The sequence below is a fragment of the Brassica napus genome, chromosome C4, assembly GCF_020379485.1.
Source record: "Brassica napus cultivar Da-Ae chromosome C4, Da-Ae, whole genome shotgun sequence".
NCBI classification, from domain to species: Eukaryota; Viridiplantae; Streptophyta; class Magnoliopsida; order Brassicales; family Brassicaceae; genus Brassica; species Brassica napus.
The window spans coordinates 900,243-921,718 of NC_063447.1; the positions used below are offsets into that span (position 1 = coordinate 900,243).

The window sequence follows — 21,476 nt, forward strand, 5'->3', positions numbered from 1 at the left end:
ATTTTCTGGCAGAACTCCAACACATTATCTTCTTCCATTGTGGATTTTCACCGGTTTATTGTCTTGACTCATGTATCTTGCCAATTATACTCGTTGTCTTGTGTTGTATTTACCCGTTTATGTATTGCTCTGTGTTTTCACTAAAGTTATTCTAATTTGTCATGCATTTGTAGAAAGGGCTTTTGTAAACAAAATAAGAACTCAGTCTAAAGGGATAAAAGCTTTTCTTGATAAAAAAAAATATAATAAACGAGCGGATTGGATTAAACATCATTATTTTGAAGCAGAGGTTGGAATAAAACAGAGTAAAACATCATTTAAGTTTTCTTTTAAAAAATCAGCTCTTCATTAAGATAGAGACAAGCCTTAGATTTGCATCGACCATCATGTTTGCAGTTTCCAAAGCATCATCGAGTCTCCCAGCCTTTAGATAGGCATTGATCATTTCTTCGAATGTGGATAGTTTGTAAGCCCATGGATCACAGACGTTCAACGATTCAGCCAATATCCACTTCGCGTGTGGCAAAGTATTCTCATCTTCGCAACACTTAGCGATGACGTTGGAGTAAGGTGCATGATTGAATTTGAACGTAACGAAATCTTGCATCTGTCTGGCTTTTTCGAATTTTTCGATGGATTCCTTTGTCATCCGGAGATCGCAACAAAAAAGTTCATGCATGGTTAAATTTTGCTTCATAATATGTAGTGGCCGGTCTTCAATCAAATGATGATTTTCTACCAACGACCAAGCTTCGGTTTCCTTACCGTACTTAAACAAGACATCCAAGAGTGGTCTCTTGGAAGCATCTTCAATCTTACCACTGGTTTCTGCTACCAAACAAGTGTAAATCTCCATTGCTTTATCCTCTTTACCTTTACTGAAATGATACTCAATGAGAGAAACCGTTACTGCGGTTTTGGTTACCGTTGGATAACCAACGTTGTTGTTGTTGCCATCTTTACTACTTATAAACTCCTCACAACAAAGTGCCCAGGCTTTGTCAAAATCTTTCTGATCCAAGAATTCAGAGTCGTACTCGTCAGGATTTTTTAAAAGAAAGATATCTTTAACCAGATCTAAAGCTTCATCATACTTCCCGGAAAGGTACAAAGCTTTGGTCAAGATACGGTACGTTTGGTAATCAAGAAGAGCATGATCATCATAGCCACCGCGGATGTGGTGATGGAGTTGAAGAGCTACGTGGGCATGACCATCGTCGCAGAGAGCTTTGACGATGTGGTTGCAACAATCAACGCTGAGACTGATGTTGGATTGGTTGAAAAAGTAATGGAAGAGATGATAGGCGTCCATGTAACGCTTGGCCTCGCACAAGGCTGCGATTATAAGGTCACAAGTAGCGGTTGTTGTTTCGGTGCGAGAAGTGGCGAAAGCGGTGAAGCGTGCGTACTCCACGGCGGTGTCGAGATCAGAGAGATTCTGGATCAAGAATCTAACCTTCGAGTATAGATGCTTCTCACAGTAATATTGATTCTTCGGGGGCTCCTCCTCCGGTGAGATGATGACATCTCCTCCGAGGATGATAGGGTAAGGAGGAGGGTTTGAGACAAGACACTTGTTTAGTTCGTGACGTTTTGCTTCCGCTTCCTCTTTCGCATCGGAACTGAGTCTCTCTTTCTCAAAAGCTTTACGGATCAGATAGCGGCAATAGAGGCTATTATTATAGAGTCTGGAATCAAGGATGAGGCTTAAGACGTCTTTGTAACGTTTGGCATCATCCAAGGCTGGGGCTACAAGCTCACATATAGCAACTCTGGTGGCCATGCGACTTTTTTCAGCAACTGGCGAGCGTGCGTACTCCACAGCCTTGTTTAGTTCTGAGCTACGGATCAAGGATCTCACCGTCGTGTATAGGTCCTTCTCATCCTCATAATGATTCCACGTGGCGGTGGCAGACCTGGAGGAGATGTGACGGTTTAAAAAAGAGGACTTTAGGAGAGTGCGACGGCGGAGTAACATCATCATCATCATCTTGGCTTCGATAGGAGTAGGCCTCTTAAAATAAAATAAAAAACTGTTACGTAATATACTCTGTTTTTAACCCTAGTTATTTATGAAGTTGGACAGTATTAAGATAACTCCTAGTTTTTTTTTTGTAACTAAAAAAAAAAAGATAACTCCTAGTTATGTTTAAATAATGATGTATTAGTTCTTAGTCCTTATCAATACATGAGACATATATACCGAGCTATGCTTGAGCTAATAAAATAACAGAAACTATTCATTTTATACATTCTATATCAATACTCTGATTTTAACCTATTTTATTTTATTTTATAGAATCCCATGCATGCATGGAAACACGTGCATGAAAAGAAAGAATAATATATTTATATCTTTTATTTTTGTCAACAGAATATATATTAATATATATTGTTTCCACTCCAAAAGTGAAGCACAGTTTATTAGTCTGGCATGGGCAATCGAAAGTATGAAAAGTCATAGATGTTTAAAGGTACACTTTTCCTTTGAAGGAAGAATGCTAGTGGATGCAATCAACGGGCTTCTGAATGGCCTTCCTTCAGGTTTAAAGTGATGGAGATTAGATTATTACTGAGAGATTTTTTGGCATGGCGTGTGTTCTCTCAATCATTTGAAGCTAACAGAGGAGCTCGCCTTATAGCTGCTAGTGCTTTAAAAGACTTCAGGTTTCAATCCTATGTTGCTAGAGGCGCACCAAGGTGGTGTTCTCAAGTCTTTTGATGGCTACATAGTGTTTACCTTGTTTGATCTCATCGGTTGGTTTAAGTTTGTATGAAACTTTTTAAAGTTAACCGGCGGCTTTGGGCTAGTGGTACTTGAGGGGAAACCCCCAATACGGTACCCGCAGTTCGAGTCCCGCTGGCCACCCAGGCTAGGGTTAAATTCCAAGAATACGTGGAGTTCCGTGGGCCTCGCGGGAATAGTCGGTTGATCACGGTCGCCGGAAACCCGCGGTTACCTAAAAAAAAAAAAAAAAATTTGTAAAGTTTTTTGGATGTATGAAAGGAATATATTAGATGGGAAAAAAAAAAGTAATTAAATATCTTCTTATTTTTTTCCTCTAGTATAATAAATTTCCGATTATATTGTAAAATATATCAATGATTAAAAATGAATTTTTATGATATTATCTCATTCCTTCTTTTTTTTGGGTGGTAAAGGAAGGAAAATATATTATTGAACCATCGATCCTTGAGTTTGCTTCTATTCCAAGGTAATATAATATTTCCCCATAACATCAAATTATTGAAATAGCAAATGGTTATAAATCAAATAAGAGATAAAGACATATCTTAGAGCAAAATATAATATAATTATCGATATACATAATACATAAACCCTAGGACTCTAATCATATCGTTGTATAAGTAGCGTAGTACAAACACACACAGTTCATCAGAACTTTCTATTAAGAATACAAATCTTTGAAAACGATACCTCTGGAGCGATGTCCCTAACCCGCCGCATTAACCTTCTGGTTGGCCTCTCAAAGTCTCTACAATTCTCAAATCGTCGTCACATGTCCACCTGCGTCGCCTCAGCCACCGTGGCACGCTACCCGCTTGGAAAAGACCTCTCCTGGCTTCCCAGGAACCCGACGTCCGAGGATGTAAACCGGGCGGCGGATCTCGTAAAGGGGCGTCCTGTTTCTCTGCTATACAGAGTCTTGACGATGATTGAGCTGTCAGATGTTGACGGAGCCGTTGAGTTGGCTCGTCTCTCTGTCTTGAAAGATGATCGTGGTGGCCACGACACCATCTTCATATGCAACGCCGTGATCGGAGCCATGTGCCAAGCGAAACGTTTCGAAGAAGGCATCGGTCTGTTCCATTACTTCTTCAACGAGAATAACATCGTCCCTAACATCGTCTCCTTCAACCACGTGATCAAAGCCTTTTGTGACCTAGGCCGTGTCGACGACGCCCTTCAACTCTACCGTCACGCTGCTCGGTTCGGTGCAGACAAAGAGACATTCAGTGTTTTGACTCAAGCCTTGGTCCACGCCTATGGCTACGGGGAAGCTGGAATATTCGTGGGATTAAGTAGATGCTTAACTACGGCGGATGATTGGACGCCCATGCTCATTGAGATTCGTGGGCGCTTGGATCAGATGAATGCTGAAGATGCTGATGATTACTTTCACACGAATAGGCTGAAGTTCGATGATGATGATGATGATGGAGTTTTCAAATCGATTGCTACGATATTTGTGGAATATTGGCTCAAACATGACAATGAAGAGAAAGCAATGGAGTGCTATAGCACTATCCGTACTTGGGAAAGCTTGCCTGCCACCACCGGGAACACCCTTTTAAGGATTTTGCTAGAAAATTGCAAGAGAACTGAGGCTGGGGCCTTGATCGAAGTAAATGCTAAGGACTTGTTTCACAACATGTTGAAAAAACACAAACGTTTTGATTCAGAGACCATTAACATAATGGTGGACTACTGGTTCAATATTGGCGAGTTTAACAAGGCCATGGAGACATTCAACGAGTCACAACAACAGGGAAGAAAGATAATGGTTCGGTGTTATAGTAACGTGATCGCTAGGCTTTGCGAGCGTGGGATGATGTCGGAGGCTGAAGGTTTGTTTGAGGACATGTGTTCAGACAAAGACTTGTCTCCTCCTCCTGATGTGTCTACATTCAGATCCATGGTCAATGGATATGTTCGTGCTGGAAGAGTTGATGATGCCATCAAAACCTCGAACAAATTAGCAATTTTGAAACTGCGCAAGGTTTCTGTTTATGAGGACTGATGTTAATTTACTTCCCTAATTAAGAGTTACTACTTGTCGCTGTATCGTTTTGCTTTTTACCTTGCTGTAGTTTGAGCTGACTTTTGCTCTCATCATGCTCATTGCACCTTCGTGGTTGTCAAAAACCCAAGCTCAAGCACTAGAGTTAAACATTTACTTAAATAGTAATAGTAATAATAATAACATTTACTGATCAGACGTTAAGAGGAATGACCGTAGATTGTAACTTATAAAGTTATAAAACATGTTTTTACATCAGTATTGTCACAACATTTACTCACCAAAGTGTTAGTAGTTTAGTAGTAGTGATAAGAATTTAGTTTTATTGGGGACGAATGATTATTTTTTAAATCTGAATTTTATAGTATAATTTCAGGTCTACGAGAAAATATAGATTTAGAGCTAAGAATTTTCCTGGTAATAAAAAATATTTACGGTCATTTTATAATAGAGAGAAAATAACAAACTTGTCATAGTAGATCTATCTTTCCTTATAGTTTTTTTTTCTTCTGATTTTCCTTTACAAACAGAGAGAAAATATAGATGCACTCTTTCGTGGTACATCGGCTACTTTCTATTTTTTATCGGTTAATTTAATAAAACTTTATATGCTCCTTAAATCAGTGAACAAATCACAATAAAATCATTATTTTAGAGAAACGAAGACAAAAAAAATTTCAAACCTCTCTGACAATAATCATATATTAGTTCATGATAAAAATACTGAAGTCTATAATCTTTAGTGTTGTTTTAAAATTTCTAACCAAATTCTATATTTGTATTAATGTATTCTAAACTCTATTTCATGCCAAATTCTATATTTGTATTAATGTATTCTAAACTCTCTTTCATAGTACATGGCATCATTCAATTTTTTTCATCAGTTAATTTAGTAAAACTTCATATACTCTTTAAATCGGTGGATAAACCACAATAAAATTTATATTCTAGAGAAACGGAGACAACAAAAGTTCCAAAACTCTCTGACCATAATCATATGTTAGTTCTTGATACAACTATGCATTAAAACAATATTGTAATATTTTTTGAAATTTTCTCAAAATCTATGTGTTAACCTCTACAAAATATTCAGTTTTTCGATAAATGGTTAATATACTAAAGATAATAATCTTTAGTGTTGTTTTAAAATTTCTAACCACATTCTAAATTTGTATTAATGTATTCTAAACTCTCATTCATGGTACACTGGCATCGTTCTATTTTTTTATCAGTTAATTTAGTAAAACTTCATATACTCAAATCAGTGGATAAACCAAAATAAAATTCATATTCTAGAGAAACGGAGACAACAAAAGTTCCAAAACTTTCTGACCATAATCAAATGTTAGTTCTCGATACAACTATGCATTAAATCAATATTTTAATATTTTTTGAATTTTTCTCAAAATCTATGTGTCCCTACAAAATATTCAGTTTTTCGATAAATGGTTAATATACTAAAGCCTATAATCTTTAGTGTTAATTTAAAATTTCTAACCACATTCTAAATTTATATTAATGTATTCTAAACTATTTTTAATGGTACATGAGCATCGTTCTATTTTTTTATCAGTTAATTTAGTAAATCTTCATATACTCCTTAAATCAGTGGATAAACCACAATAAAATTCCTATTCTAGAGAAACAGAGACAACAAAAGTCCTAAAACTCTCTGACCATAATCATATGTTAGTTCTTGATACAACTATGCATTAAAATAATATTTTAATATTTTTTGAATTTTTCTCAAAATCTATGTGTTAACCCCTACAAAATATTCAGTTTTTCGATAAATGGTTAATATGCTGAAGCCTATAATATTTAGTGTTGTTTTAAAATTTCTAACCAAATTCTATATTTGTGTTAATGTATTCTAAACTCTCCTATATTGTAAATGGGCATCGTTAATTTTTTTTTATCATATAATTTAGTAAAACTTCACATGCTCCCCAAATCAGTGGACAAACCACAATAAAATCTTTATTCTAGAGAAACAAAGGTTTCAAAAATCTCTAACCATCATAATATGTTAGTTCATGATACAAATATGCATTAAAACAATATTGTCATACTTTTTGAATTTTTCTCAAAATATATATGTTAACCCCTACAAAATATTCAGTTTTTCGATAAATGGTTGATATGCTGAAGCATATAGTATTTAGTGTTATTTTAAAATTTCTAATCAAATTATATATTTGTGTTAATGTATTCTAAACTATCTTATATGGTACATTGGCATCGTTAATTTTTTTTATCAATTAATTTAGTAAAACTTCACATGCTCTCCAAATCAGTGGACAAACCACAATAAAATCGCTATTCTAGAGAAACGAAGCCAACAAAGGTTCCAAAACTCTCTGACCATCATAATATGTTAGTTCATGATACAAATATACATTAAAAAAATATTGTCATATTTTTTGAATTTTTCTCAAAATATATATGTTAACCCCTACAAAATATTCAGTTTTTCGATAAATGGTTAATATACCGAAGCCTATAATCTTTAGTGTTGTTTTAAAAGTTCTAACCACATTCTACATATGTATTGAATTATTCTAAACTCTCTTTCATGGTACATGGGCATCGTTCTATTTTTTTATCAGTTAATTTAATAAAACTTCATATGCTCCATAAATCAATGGACAAACCACAATAAAATCTCTATTCTATAGAAAAGGAGACAACAAAGGTTCTAAACCTCTCTTACCATCATCGTATGTTAGTTCATGATACAACTATGCATTAAAACAATATTGTCATAGTTTTTGATTTTTTCCCAAAATCTATGTGTTAACTCCTACAAAATATTCAGTTTTTCGATAAATTGTTAATATACTGAAGTCTATAATCTCTGGTGTTGTTTTAAATTTTTTAACCACATTCTAAATTTGTATTAATGTATTCTAAACTCTCTTTCATGGTACATGGGCATCTATCTATTTTTTTTATCAGTTACAGGCCCCTTTACCATTCTGTCTAAATAGGCTATATGGTTTGCAAACCAACTCGGAACGAAGAAGAGAGAGAGGAGAACGAAAAGGGAAAGAGAAACAACAGTTGATGAAAGGTGGGATTGAACACACTAGAGAGGATGTTTCTCTTTGGGGTTGAACCAACTCTCAGGCCAAGAGAACATACCTCGCCTAATAGACTGGAGGAGGTGTCCTTTCATGGGGCTTCTTTGGCGATCGTGAAGTCACCGGATGAATTGCCGAGTAGATAGATCTGATCCGGACGCGGATGTTGCTCCACGGCGATACGGACTCGACCCGTTCCTACCCACCCCGGGGCACCATAGCATGTCGGGAAGAAGGGGGGTCTTTAGTAAAACTTCATATGCTCCATAAATCAATGGACAAACCACAATAAAATTCCTATTCTAGAGAAACAGAGACAACAAAGATTCAAAACCTCTCTGACCATCATCATATGTTAGTTTATGATACAAATATGCATTAAAACAATATTTTAATATTTTTTGAATTTTTCTCAAAATCAATGTGTTAACTCTTATAAAATATTCAGTTTTTCGATAAATGATTAATATACTGAAGCCTATAATCTTTAGTGTTGTTTTAAAATTTCTAACCACATTTTACATTTGTATTAATGTATTCTAAACTCTCTTTCATGGTACATGGGCATCTATTTTTTTTTTTTTATCAGTTACGGGCCCCTTTACCATTCTGTCTAAATAGGCTATATGGTTTGCAAACCAACTCGGAACAAAGAAGAGAGAGAGGAGAACGAAAAGGGATAGAGAAACAACAGTTGATGAAAGGCGGGATTGAACACACTAGAGAGGATGTTTCTCGTGGGGGTTGAATCAACTCTCAGGCCAAGAGAACATACCTCGCCTAATAGACTGGAGGAGGTGTCCTTTCTTGGGGCTTCTTTGGCGATCGTGAAGTCACCGGATGAATTGCCTAGTAGATAGATCTGATCCGGACGCGGATGTTGCTCCACGGCGATACGGACTCGACCCGCTCCTACCCACCCCAGGGCACCATAGCATGTCGGGAAGAAGGGGGGTCTTTAGTAAAACTTCATATGTTCCATAAATCAATGGACAAACCACAATAAAATCCCTATTCTAGAGAAACAGAGACAACAAAGATTCAAAACCTCTCTGACAATCATCATATGTTAGTTTATGATATAAATATGCATTAAAACAATATTTTAATATTTTTTGAATTTTTCTCAAAATCTATGTGTTTACTCCTATAAAATATTCAGTTTTTCGATAAATGATTAATATACTGAAGCCTATAATCTTTAGTGTTATTTTAAAATTTCTAACCACATTTTACATTTGTATTAATGTATTCTAAACTCTTTTTCATGGTACATGGGCATTGTTCTATTTTTTTATCAGTTAATTTAGTAAAACTTCATATACTCCTTAAATTAGCGGATAAACCACAATAGAATTCCTATTCTAGAGAAACGGAGACAACAAAAGTTTCAAAATCTCTGACCATAATCATATGTTAGTTCTTGATACAACTATGCATTAAAACAATACTGTAATATTTTTTTGAATTTTTCAAAAAATCTGTAATTTAACCCCTACAAAATATTCAGTTTTTCGATAAATGGTTAATAAGCTAAAGCCTATAATATTTAGTGTTGTTTTAAAATCTCTAACCAAATTCTATATTTGTGTTAATGTATTATAAACTCTATTATATTGTACATGGGCATTGTTAATTTATTTTATCAATTAATTTATTAAAACATCACATGTTCCCCAAATCAGTGGACAAACCACAATAAAATCTCTATTCTAGAGAAACGGACACAACAAAGGTTCTAAACCTCTCTTACTATCATCATATGTTAGTTTATGATACAACTATGCATTAAAAAAATATTGTAATATTTTTTGAATTTTTCTCAAAATCTATGTGTTAATCCCTACAAAATATTCTGTTTTTCGATAAATAGTTAATATGCTGAAGCTTATAATATTTATTGTTGTTTTAAAATTTCTAACCAAATTATATATTTGTGTTAATGTATTCTAAACTCTCTTATATGGTACATGGACATCGTTAATTTTTCTTTTATCAATTAATTTATTAAAACTTCACATGCTCCCTAAATCAGTGGATAAACCACAATAAAATCTCTATTTTAGAGAAACGAAGCCAACAAAGGTTCCAAAACTCTCTGACCATCATAATATGTTAGTTCATGATACAAATATGCATTAAAACAATATTGTCATATTTTTTGAATTTTTCTCAAAATATATATGCCAACCCCTACAAAATATTCAATTTTTTGATAATTGGTTAATATACCGAAGCATATAATATTTAGTGTTGTTTTAAAATTTCTAACCACATTCTACATATGTATTAAAGTATTCTAAACTCTATTTCATGGTACATGGGCATCATTCTATTTTTTTATTAGCTAATTAAGTAAAAATTTATATGCTCCATAAATCAATGGACAAACCACAATAAAATCTCTATTCTAGAGAAATGGAGACAACAAAGGTTCTAAACCTCTCTTACCATCATCATATGTTTTTTCATGATACAACTATCCATTAAAACAATATTTTCATATTTTTTGAATTTCTCTCAAAATCTATAAGTTAACTCCTACAAAATATTCAGTTTTTCGATAAAGGTTAATATACTGAAGTATATAATCATTAGTGTTGTTTTAAATTTTTTAACCACATTCTAAATTTGTATTAATTTATTCTAAACTCTCTTTCAAAGTACATGGGCATCGTTCTATTTTTCTTACCAGTTAATTTAGTAAAACTTCATATACTCCTTAAATCAGTGGATAAACCACAATAAAATTCCTATTCTAGAGAAACGGAGACAAAAAAAATTCCAAAACTCTCTGAACATAATCATATGTTAGTTCTTGATACAACTATGTATTAAAAAAATGTTTTATATTTTCTGAATTTATCTCAAAATCTATGTGTTAACCCCAACAAAATATTCAGTTTTTCGATACATGGTTAATATACTGAAGCCTATAACCTTTAGTGTTGTTTTAAAATTTCTAACCACATTGTACATTTGTATTAAAGTGTACTAAACTCTCTTTCATGGTACATGGGCATCGTTCTAATTTTTTAGCAGTTAATTTAGTAAAATGCTCCATAAATCAATGGACAAACCACAATAAATCTCTATTCTAGAGAAACGAAGCCAACAAAGATTCCAAAACTCTCTGACCATAATCATTTGTTAGTTCTGGATACAACTATGTATTAAAACAATATTGTAATATTTTTTGAATTTTTCTCAAAATCTATGTGTAATACCTTTCGTGAAGGACCTAAGATAACTAGTTTTAAGATTGAAATTTTTTTAGTGTTGTATTAAATAATCTATGTGTCACCTTTAGATCTATTATAATTTTTCTCAAAAAGGTGTTATCCTTAGAATCAAAGTCTCACCCTATAAAATATTCAGTTTTTCGATAAATGGTTAATATATTGAAGCCTATAATCTTTAGTGTTGTATTAAATAATTTAACCACATTCTAAATTTGTATTAATGTATTCTAAGCTCTTTTTCATGGTACATGGGCATCGTCCTTAATTTTTAATCAGTTAAATTTGTAAAACTTCATATACTCCTTAAATCAGCGGATAAACCACAATAAAATTTCTATTCTAGAGAAAAAAAGACAACAAAGATTCCAAAACTCCCTGACAATAATCATATGTTAGTTTTTGATACAAATAGCATTGAGAAAATATTTTAATATTTTTTGAATTTTTTCAAAATGTGTTAACCCCTACAAAATATTCAGTTTTTCGATAAATGGTTAATTGCTGAAGCCTATAATATTTGGTGTTGTTTTAAATTATTTAACCACATCATCATATGTTAGTTCATGATACAAATATGCATTGAAAAAATATATTAATATTTTTTTAATTTTTCTCAAAATCTATGTGTTAACCCCTACAAAATATTCAGTTTTTCGATAAATGGTTAATCGACTGAAGCCTATAATCTTTAGTGTTTTTTTATATTTATAACCACATTCTAAAATTGTATTAATGTATTCTAAACTTTTTTTAATGGTATATGGGCATCGTTCTATTTTTTTAATCAGTTAATTTAGTAAAACTTCATATACTCCTTAAATTAGCGGATAAACCACAATAAAATTTCTAATCTAGAGAATCGGAGATAAAAAAAAGTTCCTAAACTCTCTAACCATAATCATATGTTAGGTCTTGATACAACTATGCATTAAAAAGTATTGTAATATTTTTTGATTTTTTCTCAAAATCTCTGTGTTAACCCTTACAAAATATTCAGTTTTTCGATAAATGGTTAATATACTGAAGCCTATAATATTTAGTGTGGTTTAAAAAATTTCTAACCACATTCCACATTTGTATTAATGTATTCTAAACTCTTTTTCATGGTACATGTACGTCGTTCTATTTTTTTATCAGTTAATTTAGTAAAACTTCATATACTCCATAAATCAGTGGATAAACCACAATAAAATTTATATTCTAGAGAAACGGAGACAACAAAAGTTTCAAACCTCTCTGACCATAATCTTAAGTTAGTTCTTGATACAACTATGCATTAAAACAATATTATAATATTTTTTGAATTTTTCTCAAAATCTATGTGTTAACTCCTACACAATATTCAGTTTTTCGATAAAAGGTTAATATACTGAAGCCTATAATCTTTAGTGTGTTTTTTTTTAAATTTCTAACCACATTCTACGTTTGTATTAGTGTATTTCAAATTCTCTTTTATGGTACATGGGCATCGTTCGATTTTCGTAATCAGTTAATTTAGTAAAACTTTATATGCTCCCTAAATCAGTGGACAAACCATAATAAAATCCCTATTCTAGACAAATGGAGACACCAAAGGTTTCAAAACTCTCTGGCCATAATCATATGTTAGTTCTTGATACAACTATGCATTAAAACAATATTGTAATATTTTTTATTTTTTTTCTCAAAATCAAAGTGTTAACCCCTACAAAATATTCATTTTTTCGATAAATGGTTAGTAAACTGAAGCCTATAATCTTGAGTGTTTTTTTTTTAATTTCTAACCACATTCTACGTTTGTTTTAATTTATTTTAAATTTTCTTTCATGGAACATGAGCATCGTTTGATTTTTGTAATCAATTAATTTAGTAAAACTTCATCTGCTCCCTAAATCAATGGTCAAACCATAATATAATCCTTATTCTAGACAAACGGAGACACCAAAGGTTCCAAAACTCTCTGACCATAATCATATGTTAGTTCTTGATACAACTTTGCATTAAAGCAATATTGTAATATTTTTTTAGTTTTTCTCAAAATCCATTTGCTAACGCCTTACAAAATATTCAGTTTTTCAATAAATGGTTAATATACTGAAGCCTATAATCTTTAGTGTTGTTTTAAAAATTCTAACCACATTCTTCATTTTTATTAATGTATTCTAAACTCTCTTTCATGGTACATGGGCATCGTTCTATTTTTTTATCAGTTAATTTAGTAAAACATCACATGCTCCATATATCAATTGACAAAACCACAATAAAATTTTATTTTCTAGAGAAACGGAGACAACAAAGATTCCAAACCTCTCTGACCATCATCATATATTATTTCATGAAACAAATATGCATTAAAACATTATTATATTTTTTGAATTTTTCTCAAAATCTATGTGTTAACTCCTACAAAATATTCATTGTTTCGATAAATGGTTAATATACTGAAGCCTATAATCTTTAGTGTTTTTTTAAAAAAAATTCTAACCACATTCTACGTTTGTTATATTGTATTTTGAATTCTCATTCATGGAAAATGGGCATCGTTTTATTTTTGTAATCAGTTAATTTAGTAAAACTTCATATGCTCCCTAAATCAGTGGACAAACCATAATAAAATCCCTATTCTAGACAAACGGATACACCAAAGGTTCCAAAACTCTCTGACCATAATCATATGTTAGTTCTTGATACAACTACGCATTAAAACAATATTGTAATATTTTTTGAATTTTTCTCAAAATCTATGTGTTAACACCCCTACAAAATATTTAGTTTTTCAATAAATGGTTAATATACTGAAGCCTATAATCTTGAGTGTTGTTTTAAAATTTCTAACCATATTCTACATTTGTATTAATGTATTCTAAAATGTTTTTCATGGTACATGGGCATTGTTCTTATTTTTAATCGGTTAATTTAGTAAAACTTCTTATACTCCTTAAATCAGGGGGTAAACCACAATAAAATTTATATTCTAGAGAAAAAGAAACAACAAAAATTTCAACACTCTCTGACCATAATCATATGTTAGTTCTTGATGCAACTATGCATTAATAAAATATTTTAATATTTTTTGAATTTTTCTCAAAATCTATATGTTAACCCCCTACAAAATAATCAGTTTTTCGATAAAAGGTTAATATATGGAAGCCTATAATATTTAGTGTTGTTTTTAAATTTCTAACCATATTCTACATTTGTATTAATGTATTCTAAACTCTCTTTCATGGTACATGGGCATCGTTCTATTTTTTAATCGGATAATTTAGTAAAATTTCATATACTCCAATCAATGGACAAACAAAAATAAAATCCCTATTCTAGATAAACGAAGCCAACAAAGGTTCCAAAATTCTGTGACCATAATCATATATTAGTTCTTGATACAACTATGCATTAAAACAATATTGCAATATTTTTTGAATTTTTCTCAAAATAAGTGTTAACCCCTATAAAATATTCAGTTTTTCTTTAAATGGTTAATATACTTTAGCCTATAATCTTTAGTGTTTTTTTTTAAACATTCAACCACATTTTACATTTGTATTAATGTATTTTAAACTCTCTTTCATTGTACATGTGCATCGTTCAATTTTTTATCAATCAATATAGTAATATTTTATATGCTCCCCAAATCAGTGGACAAACCATAATAAAATCCCTATTATAGAGAAACAGAGACAACAAAGGTTCTAAACCTCTCTGGCAATAATCAAATATTAGTTCATGATAAAACTATGCATTAAAATAATATTGTCTTATTTTTTGATTTTTCTCAAAATCTATGTGTTAACTCCTACAAAATATTCAGTTTTTCGATAAATGGTTAATATACTGAAGCCTATAATCTTTAGTGTTATTTTAAAATTTCTAACCACATTCTATATTTGTATTAATGTATTCTAAACTCTTTTTCATGGTACTTGGGCATTGTTCTTTTTTTTTAATCAGTTAATTTAGTAAAACTTCATATACTCCTTAAATCAGCGGATAAACCACAATAAAATTTCTATTCTAGAGAAATGGAGATAACAAAAGTTCCAAAACTCTCTGACTATAATCATATGTTAGTTCTTGATACAACTATGCATTAAAAAAATATTTAAATATTTTTGAATTTTTCTCAAAATCTATGTGTTAACCCCTACAAAATATTCAGTTTTTCGATAAATGGTTAATATACTGAAGCCAATAATATTTAGTGTTTTAAAATTTCTAACCACATTCTACGTTTGTATTAATGTATTCTAAACTCTCTTTCATGGTACATAGGCATCGTTCTATTTTTTATCAGTTAATTTAGTAAAACTTCATATGCTCCATAAATCAAAGGACAAAACCACAATAAAATCTCTATTCTAGAGAAACGGAGACAATAAAGATTCAAAACCTCTCTAACAATCATCATATGTTATTTCATGATACAAATATGCTTTAAAACAATATTATAATATTTTTTGAATTTTTCTCAAAATCTATGTGTTAACTCTTACAAAATATTCATTTTTCGATAAATGGTTAATATACTGAAGCCTATAATCTTAAGTGTGTTTTTTTTTTTAAATTTCTAACCACATTCTACGTTTGTTTTAATTTATTTTAAATTCTCTTTCATGGAAAATGGGCATCGTTTGATTTTTGTAATCAGTTAATTTAGTTAAACTTCATATGCTCCCTAAATCAGTGGACAAACCATAATAAAATCCCTATTCTAGACAAACGGAGACACCAAAGGTTCCAAAACTCTCTGACGATAATCGTATGTTAGTTTTTGATACAACTATGCATTAAAACAATATTGTAATATTTTTTGAATTTTTCTCAAAATCTATGTGTTAACCCCTACAAAATTTTCAATTTTTCGTTACATGGTTAATATACTGAAGCCAATAATATTTAGTCTTGTTTTACAATTTCTAACCACATTCTTCATTTGTATTAAAGTATTCTAAACTCTCTTTCATGGTACATGGGCATCATTCTATTTTTTATCAGTTAATTTAGTAAAATTTCATACGGTTCCTAAATCAGTGGACAAACCATAATAAAATCCCTATTCTAGACAAACGGAGACCCCAAAGGTTCCAAAACTCTCTGACCATAATCATATGTTAGTTCTTGATACAACTATGCATTAAAATCCCTATTCTAGAGAAACGAAGCCAACAAAAGTTCCAAAACTCTGTGACCATAATCATATGTTAGTTTTGGATACAACTATGCATTAAAACAATATTGTAATATTTTTTGAATTTTTCTTAAAATCTATGTGTTAACCTATAAAATATTCGGTTTTTCTTTAAATGGTTAATATACTGTAGCCTATAATCTTTAGTGTTTTTTTAAAAAAATTTAACCCCATTTTACATTTGTATTAGTGTATTCTAAACTCTCTTTCATTGTACATGTGCATCGTTCAATTTTTTATCAATCAATTTAGTAATATTTTATATGCTCCCCAAATCAGTGGACAAACCACAATAAAATCCCTATTCTAGAGAAACAGAGACAACAAAGGTTCCAAACCTCTCTGGCCATAATAAAATATTATTTCATGATAAAACTATGCATTAAAATAATATTGTCTTAGTTTTTGAATTTTTCTCAAAATCTATGTGTTAACACTCCTACAAAATATTCAGTTTTTCGATAAATGGTTAATATACTGAAGTCTATAATCTTTAGTGTTGTTTTAAAATTTCTAACCACATTCTACATTTGTATTAATGTATTCTAAACTCTTTTTCATGGTACTTGGGCATCGTTCTTATTTTTTAATCAGTTAATTTAGTAAAACTTCATATACTTCTTAAATCGGCGGATAAACCACAATAAAATTTCTATTCGAGAGAAACGGAAATAACAAAAGTTTCAAAACTCTCTGACCATAATCATATGTTAGTTCTTGATACAACTATGCATTAAGAAAATATTGTAGTATTTTTTGAATTTTTCTCGAAATCTATGTGTTAACCCTTACAAAATATTCAGTTTTTCGATAAATGGTTAATATACTGAAGCCAATAATATTTAGTGTTTTAAAATTTCTAACCACATTCTACGTTTGTATTAATGTATTCTAAACTCTCTTTCATGGTACATGGGCATCGTTCAATTTTTTTTATCAGTTAATTTAGTAAAACTTCATATGCTCCATAAATCAATGGACAAAACCACAATAAAATCTCTATTCTAGAGAAATGGAGACAACAAAGATTCCAAACCTTTATGACCATCATCATATGTTATTTCATGATTCTAAACTCCTACCAATTATTCATTTTTTCGATAAATGGTTAATATACTGAAGCCTATAATCTTTAGCGTTGTTTTAAAATTTCTAACCACATTCTACGTTTGTATTAATGTATTCAAAATTCTCTTTCATGGTACATGGACAACGTTCTATTTTTGTAATCAGTTAATTTAGTAAAACTTCATATACTCGCCAAATCAGTGGACAAACCACAATAAAATCCCTATTCTAGAGAAACGAAGCCAACAAAGGTTCCAAAACTCTGTGACCATAATCATATGTTAGTTCTTGATACAACTATGCATTAAAACAATTTTGCAATATTTTTTGAATTTTTCTCAAAATCTATGTGTTAACCCCCTATAAAATATTCAGTTTTTCTTTAAATGGTTAATATACTGTAGCCTATAATCTTTAGTGTTTTTTAAAACATTTAACCGCATTTTACATTTGTATTAATGTATTCTAAACTCTCTTTCATTGTACATGTGCATCGTTCAATTTTTTATTAATCAATTTAGTAAAATTTTATATGCTCCCCAAATCAGTGGACAAACCACAATAAAATCTCTATTCTAGAGAAACGGAGACAACAAAGGTTCCAAACCTCTCTGGCCATAATCAAATATTAGTTCATGATAAAACTATGCATTAAGATAATATTGTCTTATTTTTTGAATTTTTCTCAAAATCTATGTGTTAACTCCTAGAAAATATTCAGTTTTTCGATAAATGGTTAATATACTGAAGCCTATAATCTTTAGTGTTGTTTAAAAATTTCTAACCACATTCTATATTTGTATTAATGAATTCTAAACTCTTTTTCATGGTACTTGGGCATTGTTCTTTTTTTTAATCAGTTAATTTAGTAAAACTTCATATACTCCTTAAATCAGCGGATAAACCACAATAAAATTTATATTCTATAGAAATGGAGATAACAAAAGTTTCAAAACTCTCTGACCATAATCATATGTTAGTTTTTGAAACAACTATCCATTAAAAAAATATTTTAATATTTTTTGAATTTTTCTCAAAATCTATGTGTTAACCCCTACAAAATATTCAGTTTTTCGATAAATGGTTAATATACTGAAGCCTATAATATTTAGTGTTTTAAAATTTCTAACCACATTCTACGTTTGTATTAATGTATTCTAAACTCTCTTTCATGGTACATGGGCATCGTTCTTTTTTTTATCAGTTAATTTAGTAAAACTTCATATGCTCCATAAATCAAATGACAAAACCACAATAAAATCTCTATTCTAGAGAAACGGAGACAACAAAGATTCAAAACCTGTCCGACCATCATCATATGTTATTTCATGATACAAATATGCATTAAAACAATATTATAATATTTTTTGAATTTTTTTCAAAATCTATGTGTTAACTCTTACAAAATATTCATTTTTTGATAAATGGTTAATATACTCAAGCCTATAATCATAAGTGTGTTTTTTTTTAATTTCTAACCACATTCTACGTTTGTTTTAATTAATTTTAAATTCTCTTTCATGGAAAATGGGCATCGTTTGATTTTTGTAATCAGTTAATTTAGTTAAACTTCATATGCTCCCTAAATCAGTGGACAAACCATAATAAAATCCCTATTCTAGACAAACGGAGACACCAAAGGTTCCAAAACTCTCTGACGATAATCATATGTTAGCTTTTGATACAACTATGCATTAAAACAATATTGTAATATTTGTTGAATTTTTTTCAAAATCTATGTGTTAACCCCTACAAAATTTTCAATTTTTCGTTACATGGTTAATATACTGAAGCCTATAATCTTTAGTCTTGTTTTACATTTTCTAAACACATTCTTCATTTGTATTAAAGTATTCTAAACTCTCTTTCATGGTACATGGGCATCATTCTATTTTTTAATCAGTTAATTTAGTAAAATTTCATACGGTCCCTAAATCAGTTGACAAACCATAATAAAATCCCTATTCTAGATAAACAGAGACCCCAAAGGTTCCAAAACTCTCTGACCATAATCATATGTTAGTTCTTGATACAACTATGAATTAAGACAATATTGTAATATTTTTTGAATTTTTCTCAAAATATAGGTGTTAACCTTTACAAAATTTCAATTTTTCTATACATGGTTAATATACTGAAGCCTATAATCTTTAGTATTGTTTTACAATTTTTATCCAAATTCTTCATTTGTATTAAAGTATTCTAAACTCTCTTTCATGGTACATGGGCATCATTCTATTTTTTTATCAGTTAATTTAGTAAAATTTCATATGCTCCATAAATCAATGGACAAACCATAATAAAATCCCTATTCTAGAGAAACGAAGCCAACAAAGGTTCCAAAACTCTGTGACCATAACCATATGTTAGTTTTGGATACAACTATGCATTAAAACAATATTGTAATATTTTTTGAATTTTTCTCAAAATCTATGTGTTAACCTATAATCTTTAGTGTTTTTTAAAAAACTTTAACCACATTTTACATTTGCATTAGTGTATTCTAAACTCTCTTTCATTGTACATGTGCATCGTTCAATTTTTTATCAATCAATTTAGTAATATTTTAAATGCTCCCCAAATTAGTGGACAAACCACAATAAAATCCTTATTCAAGAGAAACAGAGACAACAAAGGTTCCAAACCTCTCTGGCCATAATCAAATATTATTTCATGATAAAACTATGAATTAAAATAATATTGTTTTATTTTTTGAATTTTTCTCAAAATCTATGTGTTAACTCCTACAAAATATTCAGTTTTTCGATAAATGGTTAATATATTGAAGCCTATAATCTTTAGTGTTGTTTTAAAATTTCTAACCACATTCTACATTTGTATTAATGTAATCTAAACTCTTTTTCATGGTACTTGGGCATCGTTCTTAGTTTTTAATCAGTTAATTTAGTAAAACTTGATATACTCCTTAAATCAGCGGATAAACCACAATAAAATTTCTATTCGGGAGAAACGGAGATAACAAAAGTTTCAAAACTCTCTGACCATAATCATATGTTAGTTCTTGATACAACTATGCATTAAAAAAATATTGTAGTATTTTTTGAATTTTTCTCGAAATCTATGTGTTAACCCCTACAAAATATTCAGTTTTTCGATAAATGGTTAATATACTGAAGCCTATAATATTTAGTGTTTTAAAATTTCTAACCACATTCTACGTTTGTATTAATGTATTCTAAACTCTCTTTCATGGTACATGGGCATCGTTCTATTTTTTTTATCAGTTAATTTAGTAAAACTTCATATGCTCCATAAATCAATGGAAAGAACCACAATAAAATCTCTATTCTAGAGAAACGGAGACAACAAAGATTCCAAACCTCTCTGACCATCATCATATGTTATTTCATGATTCTAAACTCCTACCAATTATTCATTTTTTCCGATAAATGGTTAATATACTGAAGCCTATAATCTTTAGCGTTATTTTAAAATTTCTAACCACATTCTATGTTTGTATTAATGTATTCGAAATTCTCTTTCATGGTACATGGACAACGTTCTATTTTTTTAATCAGTTAATTTAGTAAAACTTCATATGCTCGCCAAATCAGTGGACAAACCACAATAAAATCCCTATTCTAGAGAAACGAAGCCAACAAAGGTTCCAAAACTCTGCGACCATAATCATATGTTAGTTCTTGATACAACTATGCATTAAAACAATATTGCAATATTTTTTGAATTTTTCTCAAAATCTACGTGTTAACCCCTATAAAATATTCAGTTTTTCTTTAAATTGTTAATATACTGTAGCCTATAATCTTTAGTGTTTTTTTTAAACATTTAACCATATTTTACATTTGTATTAATGTATTCAAAACTCTCTTTTATTGTACATGTGCATCATTCAATTTTTTATTAATCAATTTAGTAAAATTTTATATGCTCCCCAAATCAGTGGACAAACCACAATAAAATCCCTATTCTAGAGAAACGGAGACAACAAAGGTTCCAAACCTCTCTGGCCATAATCAAATATTAGTTCATGATAAAACTATGCATTAAGATTGTATTGTCTTATTTTTTGAATTTTTCTCAAAATCTATGTGTTAACTCATACAAAATATTCAGTTTTTTCGATAAATGGTTAATATACGGAAGCCTATAATCTTTAGTGTTGTTTTAAATT

General features: G+C 30.4%; 2 protein-coding genes across 2 annotated transcripts; one reads left to right on the forward strand and one right to left on the reverse strand.

Annotated features, from left to right (window-relative positions):
- Positions 1–337: 337 nt before the first annotated feature.
- On the reverse strand, positions 338–1,990 carry LOC106392455 (pentatricopeptide repeat-containing protein At3g60980, mitochondrial-like). Its single transcript, XM_013833270.2, has one exon. It carries the CDS (start codon positions 1,988–1,990, stop codon positions 338–340), a length of 1,653 nt encoding a protein of 550 aa, XP_013688724.2.
- A 1,000-nt stretch (positions 1,991–2,990) lies between these two features.
- Positions 2,991–5,446, forward strand: LOC111213996 (pentatricopeptide repeat-containing protein At3g60960, mitochondrial-like). The gene has a single exon (XM_048754381.1). It carries the CDS (start codon positions 3,450–3,452, stop codon positions 4,761–4,763), a length of 1,314 nt encoding a protein of 437 aa, XP_048610338.1. The 5' UTR covers positions 2,991–3,449; the 3' UTR covers positions 4,764–5,446.
- Positions 5,447–21,476: the final 16,030 nt, after the last annotated feature.

What these genes read in the sequence shown, in the direction of transcription:
- LOC106392455 (XM_013833270.2), bottom strand. Translation starts at nt 1,990, where the DNA reads ATGATGATGATGATGTTACTCCGCCGTCGCACTCTCCTAAAGTCCTCT.
- LOC111213996 (XM_048754381.1), top strand. Translation starts at nt 3,450, where the DNA reads ATGTCCCTAACCCGCCGCATTAACCTTCTGGTTGGCCTCTCAAAGTCT.